Source organism: Priapulus caudatus, unplaced genomic scaffold, assembly GCF_000485595.1.
Source record: "Priapulus caudatus unplaced genomic scaffold, Priapulus_caudatus-5.0.1 Scaffold304, whole genome shotgun sequence".
NCBI lineage: Eukaryota > Metazoa > Priapulida > Priapulimorpha > Priapulimorphida > Priapulidae > Priapulus > Priapulus caudatus.
In genome coordinates this window covers 49,690-59,848 of record NW_014577365.1, presented here as the reverse complement: position 1 = coordinate 59,848, position 10,159 = coordinate 49,690, and the positions used below count along the sequence as shown (strand labels likewise).

Genomic DNA, 10,159 nt, shown 5'->3' with positions numbered 1-10,159 from the left:
AACTCGCTCTTCCAGTTGGACAATGGACCTCAGGGACTCCAGTAAGAGAGTTGAGCAGGAGTGGCTTGAGGTTAAAAGAGGCGATGGAGCGTGGTTGAGTAGAGGGAGGAGGGCGGAGGTGTGAGGTAGAGGGAGGGGGGGAGGTGTGGGGTAGAGGGATGGGGGGAGGAGGCTCGGTTGACGGTAGATGGAGGGGAGGAGTGGTGAACGGCTAGAGGGAGGGGGAGGAGGTGGTTGAGGTAGAGGGAAAGGGAGGAGGTGGTTGAGGTGTGGGTAGAGGGAGGGGGAGGAGGTGGTTGAGGTAGGATGAGGCGGAGCGCGGGAGGAGGTGGTTGAGGTTAGGATGAGCGTGGAGGAGGGGGCGTGCTGAGATCTACGGTAGGGGGGAGAGGGAGAGGGTGGTGAGGTAGAGTGGAGGGTCGAGGAGGTGGTTAGAGGTGGGGTATGAGGGAGGGGAGGAGGTGGTTGATGTAGGATGAGGGGAGGGCGGAGGAGGGTCGTTGACGGTAGGGATGAAGGGGGAGGAGGTGGTTTGAGATCTAAGGTAGGGGGACGGAGAGGAGGTGGTTGAGGTAGGGGAAGGGAAGTGGGTTGGGGTTAGAGCGGAGGGGGAGGAGGTAGTTTGATGTGAGGAGGGTGCGAGGAGGTGGTTGAGGTAGAGGGAGGGGGAGGAGGTGGGTTGAAATGGAGGATCGCATTAGCATTGATAATTTAGCTATATATATGTGTGTCGCGATATGCGATGCGTGCTTGCAGTGAACACGCGGTGTGGTCGCGCGCGTGTGCTCGTGTGTAGAGGAGAGAGAGGGGGAAGAGGTAGAGGGAGGAAGGGACGAGAGAGGGAAAGAAGGGGGAAAGAGAGAGAGAAATCGGCGAGTGAGAGGACAGAGAGAGGTAGGAAGACGATGAGAGAGAGAGGAAGCGTAAGCGAGGGAGGAAGAGAACGGGGGGAAGCAGAGACGAAGATAAATGGCTGAGACGAGAACATTAAGAGTATGCGTTATGTCACATATAAAGTTCTTCTGCTGTCGACGAAGCCTTCTACAGTGTCCCGTTCAGCTGGCGGCAGCAGCAACCAGTCTGGTGCAGCCACACCAACATCTAGGGACCAATTGTTCTCCCACTCACTACTCCACCGATAAAGGTTATGCCCGAGCCACAACTCACACGCCGTTTGTTACTGATACAGACGGTGCCATGATGTAGCCCGTTCCATGTAGAGCCATCACTACATACACACACACCGTGTTGCATGCAACTGTTTGCAATACAACGTTGTACTCGCCTAACCAGCATATTAGTCTCGCGCAAGGCGTTGTAGCGATGCGATTTTCTCTCCCTATCCATTTCAGGACGTCTGGATGCAGTTACGGGCAAGCTGTGGATACGACTCGTGATTACGCCAGCCCCGGCTGCTGCACGTTGCCTTACCGCATCGGCTAAGGACCAAGACACACGCGCGTTCAAGTTTGGCAGCGACAAGCGACGACAGACCGGGCGTGGCTCTCGACAAACCGCCTTCATAGCGTGCGCCCGCCCTTACGTCGGTGGATATATAGGAGAGTTTAGAGACGGGGGAATTTGGGAGATTAATCTGGAATAAAATTAAAAAAAATAAAAAAAACTTAAATTTAAAGTTAAAGGAATTCTATGGGTGTGAATCGAAAGCGTTATCGATCGCGAATAATTGCCAAGAAAAAATTAAATATTGAACGCGGTGTTTTTTTAATGCTAACCTGAGTGGCTTCAAGGATAAGCTCAAGCGCAACAACATAGGCTTTAGTGCAGTGGATGCTGCAGTTCCGATATTGTCGCGTCCGGAGCTCGGCGTAACACATGGACTGTGCTGAGTTAAAGATGTCGAAGTTAAAAGTAGATGGATTTAAACTTGCCAACAGTGCAGAGGAGACAACTCGCGATCTTCGTGATACTCATATATTCAACTGTCGCTTATTTTTATAGCTAAGCAAGCTGTTTAATCGTTAGCTGCTTGCTATTTTAATTCTACTAAATTATAATCATTAACTACTGTTTTTATTTGGACGCGAACGCACGACAATATCGTATATAGTAACCTCGTGCTAATATTCTGAATCGCCCGCCAGCGCTGGCTCTGAGATCAGCCGGCGGCTTGCAGTGGCATGCCGGGAGACGCCGTGAGGGTGATTGACGAACGGTGACGTGCGTGGATCTTATCACCCTGGTGCGGCGCGGCTGGGCGGCTTACTGCAGAGCGCAGTGACGCATTGTGGGCAACGACAGCCCTGAGCAACGAGCATCACTCTAAGCCTGTCACTGCTCGATGAGAACTACATCGATGGCCAGCTTTAAGGCTGCGCGCGTGCTGCCGTGCCGCTCGCTGTGCAGTGCGCGCATGCTGCGCCGTGAGTGCGTGCGCGTGCGTTGGTGCGGTCCGTGTGGCGTACGCGCTGTGAGTTCTTGCGCTGCTTGCGTCGCGTTGCTGTGCACCGCGTCTAGTGCTTGCGTTGCCGTGCAGTGCGTGCTTGCGTGCCACGTTGCGTGCTGCGTCGGTGCGTGCTTGCGTGCGGCGTGCCTGTGCAGTGCGTGCGTGGCTTTGCTGCACAATTGCTGTTAGTAACGATAATGGTAAACCAATGACTATCAACCTTTCAAGTTTTGTCATTCAGCTCTTTAGGTTAATTAGTGATAGCAATGCAATAGCATGGCGGTGAGGGAAGTACAAAGGTTTTCGTCGGATGATTACCAAAGCGATTCATATACACGTATCACAGGCAGTCTTTACATTTTTCGGCTTTCACTTTCTCCAAATATCAATAATGTGGTGCCATCTTCCTCCGCCTCCTGCAGCTACGCCCTCGATATATCTATATTACTATAACGTAATTAATCATGAGTATCGGCCATATGTCAATATTTATTGACTATATAATTAATGCGCGCTATATAGATCTTTGTTGACTGAGCCATGGAGGCCATAACTGAAGTGCAGTGACGAATTTCTATGATTTCAAGAAAGAAAAATTCAATGAATCCAAACAGATCACTATTAATGATTCAGGAGCTTATAATGACAAATATATTCGTCATTATTAGCTCCTGATAATATGATATGTTAACAAATATGCCATCGTCAAAACACGTTTAATCAAACCATGACTACGTTAGTGTTGAGTCGTGACCAAATTGTATTTTTGTCATTATTTAGCTCTGATATATATATATATATATAAACTATATATATATATATTATACAGTGTGTGTGTGTGTGTTGTGCGTGCGTGCCGTAGCGTGCGTATTCGGCTGCGCGCTGTATCTGTGATTCATTTGCGCAACTCGTAAATCCGTTTCGTGTTTGCAGATTGCTGTTCGGCTGCGCCGGCGCTTCCTGTGTGCGGTGCCAACAACCGGATCGCGTCGAATAGCAACGTCGAACCCCGGCACCGTACAACTTGGCCCATCTGCTCACGCGGGTGCCATCCCGGCAACAGCGGGACAGCAGGCGGGCGGCGGCAGCGACCGCTGCCACGCCGGGCGAGTTCGGCGGACTCCGCGTCCGTGATATGCACTGACGCTGTACACGCCGCTGGACACTGCGTCACCCTGCGCTGCCCGAACACGCACTTCTCCGGCAATGTGAGTGACGTGCGCTCGCCGGCGCGACGAGATAATTTCTATGTGTTGTATGCTAGAGACATGGGGGGTTATCCGTGTGCAGATCATGTAAGCACCGTGTTGGGTCATGACCTGGGGTAGCATCTGTACGGGACAGGACCCTGTACTGGACGGACAGCATCAGATACTGGGATAGTACCCACTATTTGGGACAGGATCTTACTTGGGACAGGATACACATTTATTATCATTTCATTTTATTTGTTCAGTCATTTTCGATATTGATATGCTGCGCATTTGATCATTTTACATGGTCGCACAGTCCTTGAAAATGTCCTTGAATTTGAGGGGAGTCCTGAAAAGTACTTGAATTTAGATATATGTTTCGATTTTTGTGCTTTGAAAGTGCTTGAATTTCATTGAAAATGTCCTTGAATTTTAGAAAGAATCCATAGCTGTGATAAAAAGAAATGATGATACCATCAATAATGTGCCAAACCTCAATTGAAAAAGCTTAGACACGATAGACAGTTAAAATATGTCAATTAAATATACAGTAAAGTCAGTAAATCAGTCAGTAAATTAAGGTATGTTGTAGAAGTGACAGTGTTTAGGAAGGCGTTTATTAATGTGATCCACCCCCCCCCGCTCCCCCCTCCCCCCCCCCCCCTGGTAAGTTTAGAGGTTGAAATGCAGTGATTGAAGAAATGGGGTTATTAAATTAATCCAGGTCAGTTTGATGTGTATTGAATTTCGATAAAAATGCTGATAAACATGTCCTTTTGAATTTTCGATAAAATGTCTTGAAAAGTGCCTTTGGAAAAAGTTCAGTCCTCCTGCCTACAACCATGTTTTATGTAAAAGGCCGCAATATAAATAATAAATAAATAATAATAATAGCAGGAAAAAACAATTGCAACCGTGCGCAACAACGTTTCTTATGCTGCAGGTCAACGCAGTTCCGCTTCATCCAGCCTCCGGCGGGCAACGAAGACACGCCATCGTGGGCCACAGAGACATCTACCGTCGGCGAAGGCAGTGTCCAGACATGTGCAGCGGCCACGGCTTGCTCGCTGGACGCTGCAATCTGTCGAGGATGGCTTTGTAAGGTTGAAGACATGGAAGGTGGCAGATAGGTCATCTCGACGCGAAGGTCACAGAGAGATGTGACCTTCATAAAGGAACGTGAAGGATGTAAAGATATGTGAACGACGTGAGCTTGTACATTAATTGTTGAACCTTGAGTCTTTGCATCAATCATGAATGTTGATGACTCCTCGTCTTGATTGCACACGGCGATTAGTCTTCACGTTGATTGCGAATGACAGATAATCTTTGTGTTGATCATGAAAGTCCCATCCCGAATTGGCAATTCGTTTGAGCGATTAACTCTGAAATTGTCCGCTTAGTGATTAATGTTATGCGATTAGTGATTAATGTTCTGCAATTAACAATTTAATTTGCACAATTAACGATCAGTATTCGCAAGTGTTTAATCGTTATCTTAATTGCCTAAATCTGGCGAGTTTCCTCATAACATGTGCGCACAAGAAAAAAACGAGGACGCAAATTTTCCTTCAGGTGCAGGCGAGGGAGAAAAATAATCGCCTTACTAGAGTGTTTTGTGACGGCACTCGTGGTTAATGCGTCCCGCATACGAATAGAGTAGGTCATCATCACTCCCCTCCCCTTCTTAAGCCTAGTGCAACTTTGACCCTCACAGCACTTGCATTTGTTAGTAAGTTCAGTATTCTTTTTTATTTATACTCTCACGTTATACCTATCAGGCTATCATACACCTTCTGTATTGTATTTGTAACTAAGTTATCTGCTAAATAAAGAATCTGAATCTCAGAGAGAGAGAAAGAGAGAGAGAGAGAGAGAGAGAGAGAGATTCAGATTTTTTATTTAGCACATAACTTAGTTGCAATACAGCAGGTGTATGATTGATAGGTATAACGTGAGAGTACAAACAAAAAAGAATAGTGAACTTACTAACGAATGAGTGCTGTGAGGCTCAAAGTAGCACTAGGCTTTCGAGTCGACCCCCGCATGAAGCATCTCTCTCTCTCTCTCTCTCTCGCAGGCGAATCGTGTGTGCCCACTATTGCTCCGGATGCGGATGAGAGGCTGCGGACAACGCTGCACGACAGCTTCGACTACGGCATGTCTTACGTCAACTGGGCGAGCGTGACCGGTGGCGACACCGCGCGGCAGAGCGGCTGCGGACCGCTGCATCCGCACGGCAGCGGCAAGCACCTGTACTTCGACGGGTGCGGCCGCCGCGAAGCTGTCACCAACCCGCTCGATCTGCGCCTCACTGAGTACGTCTGTCTGTCTGTCTGTCTGTCTGTCTGTCTGTCTGTCTGTCTGTCTAGGGGGAAATAGAGACGAAGATAGCTGGCTGAGAGAGAACATTAAGAGTATGGTTATGTCACATATAAAGTTCTTCTCTGTCGACGCAGCTTCCTACAGTGTCACGTTCAGCTGGGCGGCAGCAGCAACCAGTCTGGGTGCAGCACACCAACATCTAGGGACCAATCTGTCTTCATCCACTACTCCACCGATAAAGGTATGCCCCGAGCACAACTCACACGCGTGTGTTACTGATACAGACGGTGCCAGTGATGTGGCCCGTTCCATGTAAGACCATCATACATACACACACACGTGTTGCATGCAACTGTTTGCATACAACGTGTACTCGCTAACCAGCTATAGTCTCGCGAGGCGTTGTAGCGAGGGTTTTCTTTGCGCTACCAGGCACGTCGTGGATGCAGTTACGCGAGCTGGGATACGACTCGTATACGCGGCCGCGGCTGCTGCACGTTGCCCTGCCGCCATCGGCTAAGACCAAGACAACGCGCGTCAAGTTCTGGCAGCCGACAAGCGACGACAGACCGGCGTGGGCTCTCGACAACTGCTTCATAGGTGCGCCGCCTTACGTCGGTGGGATATATAGGGAGTTTAGAGGGGGGAATTTGGGAGATTAATTGGAATAAAAATTTAAAAAAATAAAAAACTTAAATTTAAATTTAAAGGGATTTAGGGGGTGAATCGAAGCGTCATCGATCGACGATATTGCAAGAAAGAAATTAAATATTGAACGCGGTGTTTGTTAATTACTAACCTGAGTGGCTTCAAGGGATAAGCTCATCGAACCAACATAAGGTAGTGCAGTGGATCTGCATTCCGTATTGTCGGTCCGGGCCTCGGCGTAACACATGGCTGCTGTGAGAAAGATGTCGAAGTTAAAAGTGATGGATTTAAACTGCAACAGTGCAGAAGGAGACACTACGCGATTCGTGATCTCATATATTCAACTGTCGTTATTTTTATTAGCTAAGCAGCTGTTTAATCGTTAGCTGCTTGTATTTAATTCTACTAAATTATAACCATTAACTACTGTTTTTATTTTGGAACGCGACGACGAAAGATCGTATAGTAACCCTTCGCTGCTAATTTTCTGAATCGCCCCGCCAGGTGGCTCTGAGATCAGCCCGGCAAGCTTGGAGTGGATGCCGGACCGTGAGGGTGATGACGAGGTGACGGTGCCGTGGATCTTTCACCCTGGTGGGCGGCGGCTGGGCGGCTACTGCAGCGAGCGCGGTGACGCCATCGTGTGGGGCAACGACAGCCCGAGCAAGAGCATCACTCTAAAGCCTGTCATCGTCGATGAGAACTACATGATGCAGTTTAAGGTGCGTGCGTGCGTGCGTGCGTGCGCGCGTGCGTGCGTGCGTGCGTGCGTGCGCGCGTGAGTGCGTGCGCGTGCGTGTGTGGGTGTGTGCGTACGCGCGTGAGTTCGTGCGTGCTTGCGTGCGTGCGTGCACGCGTTAGTGCTTGCGTGCGTGCATGCGTGCGTGCGTGCGTGCGTGCGTGTGTGCGTGCGTGCGTGCGTGCGTGCGTGCTTGCGTGCTTTGCGTGCGCATTGCTGTTATGTAACGATAACTGGTAACCAGAGCCTATCAACCTTTCAGTTTTTGTCATTCACTCTTTAGTTAATAGTGATAGCATGGCATAGCATGGCATGAGGGGAGTACAAAGGTTTCCTGGATGATTACCAAAATATTCATATACACGTATCACAGGGTCATTTACATTTATTCGGCTTTCACTTTTCTCCAAAATCAAAATGTGGGTGCCATCTTCCTCCCGCCTCCTGCAGGCTACGCTCCTCGATATATCTATATTCTATAACGTAATAACCTCATGAGTATGGCATATGTCATATTTATGACGTATATAATATGCGCTATATAGATCTTTGTTGACTTGAGATTGGAGGCATAACTGAAGTGCAGTGACGAATTTCTATGATTCAAGAAAGAAAAATTCAATGAATCCAACAGATCACTATAATATCAGGAGCTTATAATGACAAATTATTCGTCATTATTAGCTCCTGATAATATGAATATGTTAAAAATATGCATGTCACACACGTTTAACAAACCATGACTACGTTAGTGTGAGTGTGACCAAATTGTATTTTTGTCATTATTAGCTCCTGATATATATATATATATAAATACGTGTGTGTGTGTGTGTGCGTGCGTGCGTGCGTGCGTGCGCGCGCGCGTTTGTGATTTGCGCAACTCGTAAATCGTTTCATGTTTGCAGATTGCTGTCGGCTGCGCCGAGCGCTTCCTCTGCTGCGGTGCCAACAACTCGGTCGCGCTCGAATACAACGTCGACCCCGGCACCGACAACTGGCATCTGCTCACGCCGGCGTGCCATCCCGGCAACAGCGGGAACAGCGGCGGCGGCGGCAGCGACCGCTGCACGCCGGGCGAGTTCGCGACGGCGTCCGTGTATGGCACTGACGTGTACACGCGCTGGACACGCGTCACCCTGCCGCTGCCCGAACACGCATTCTCCGGGTGAGTGGACGTGTGCTCGCGGCGCCGACGAGATATTTCTATGTGTTTGTATGCTAGAGACATGGTGGGTTATCCGTGTGAGATCATGTAAAGCACCGTGTTGGGTCATGACTGGGGTAGCATCTGTACTGGGACAGGACCCTGTACTGGGACAGCATCAGATACTGGGATAGTACCCACTATTTGGGACACGGATCTTTACTTGGCGACAGGACTACCACATTTATTATCATCTTCATTCTTATTTGTTCAGTCAATTTTCCGATTAATTGATATGCTGCGCATTTGATCATTTTACATGGTTCGCACAGTCCTTGAAAAGTCCTTGAATTTGAGGGGAGTCCTTGAAAAGTACTTGAATTTAGTAAATGTTGATTTTGTGCTTGAAAAGTGCTTGAATTTCATGAAAATGTCCTTGAATTTTTAGAAAGAATCCTTGCCTGTGATAAAAAGAAATGTTGTACCATCAATAATGTGCAAACCTCAATAAAAAGCTTTAGACACGATAGACAGTTAAATGATGATCATAAATTACAGTAAGTCAGTAAAATCAGTCAGTAAATTAAGGTATGTTGTAGAAGTGACAGTGTTTAGAAGGGTTTATTAATGTGATCCAGGTAAGTTTTAGAGGTGACATGCAGTGATTAAGAATGGGGTTATTAAATTAATCCAGGTATGTTTTGTACTGTGTATGAATTCCGATAAAATGTCTGATAAAATGTCCTTGAATTTTCGATAAAATGTCCTTGAAAAGTCCTTGGAAAAAATTTCAGTCCTCCTGTACGAACCATGTTTTATGTAAAAAGGCGCAATATAAATAAATAAAATAATAATAATAATAGCAGGAAAAAACAATTGCAAGTGCGCAACAACGTTTCTTTGCTGCAGGTCAACGCAGTTCCGCTTCATCCAGCCTCCGGCGGGCAACGAAGACACGCCATCGTGGGCCATCAGAGACATCTACGTCGGCGAGGCATGTCCAGACATGTGCAGCGGCCACGGCGTCTGCTCGGCTGGACGCTGCATCTGTGAGGATGGCTTTGAAGGTGAGACATGGAAGGTGGCAGAGGTCACAGCGTGGCGTTATGGTCGTGGAGAGACACGAAGGTCGCGGAGAGACCCGGACAGACAGACAGACAGACAGACAGACGTACTCAGTAGCGCGCAGTTCGAGGCGGGTTGGTGACAGCCTCGCGGCTGGCCAGCCATCCGTCGAAGTACAGGTGCTGCCGCTGCCGTGCGGATGCAGCGGTCCGCCAGCCCGCTCTGCCGCGCGGTGTCGCCACGCGCGTCACGCTCGCCCAGTGACGTAAGACATGCCGTAGTCGAAGCTTCGTGTAGCGTTGTGTCCGCCGCCTCTCATTCTGCCATCCGGAGCAATAGTGCGGCTCGACACAAACCATTCGCCCTGCGCAGAGAGAGAGAGAGAGAGAGATGCTTCAATGCGGGGCGTCGACGTCGAAAGCCTAGGTGCTACTTGAGCCTCACAGGCATGATCATTTCGTTAGTAGATTCACTATTCTTTTTTGTTTGTACTTTCACGTCATCCCTATCCATAACTGCCTGTAATTGCAACCTATTTATGTGCTAAATTAAAGAATCTGAATCTCCTCCTCTCTCTTCCTGCTCTCTCTCTCTCTCTCTCTCTCGGCTTCTGCTCAGACTCTCTCTCTCTATCTCTC

At 48.4% G+C, this 10,159-nt stretch overlaps 1 protein-coding gene across 1 annotated transcript in view; it reads left to right on the top strand.

The window, feature by feature from the left end:
* Positions 1-10,159, top strand: part of LOC106808779 (reelin-like) — a 14,856-nt gene continuing 4,697 nt past the window's right edge. Inside the window, exons 1-6 of the mRNA XM_014811630.1 lie at positions 1-39; positions 6,057-6,166; positions 6,358-6,525; positions 7,078-7,295; positions 8,218-8,477; positions 9,366-9,554. Coding sequence (XP_014667116.1) covers positions 23-39; positions 6,057-6,166; positions 6,358-6,525; positions 7,078-7,295; positions 8,218-8,477; positions 9,366-9,554 — 962 coding nt within the window. The 5' untranslated portion in view covers positions 1-22. The remainder of the gene's footprint in view (positions 40-6,056; positions 6,167-6,357; positions 6,526-7,077; positions 7,296-8,217; positions 8,478-9,365; positions 9,555-10,159) is intronic.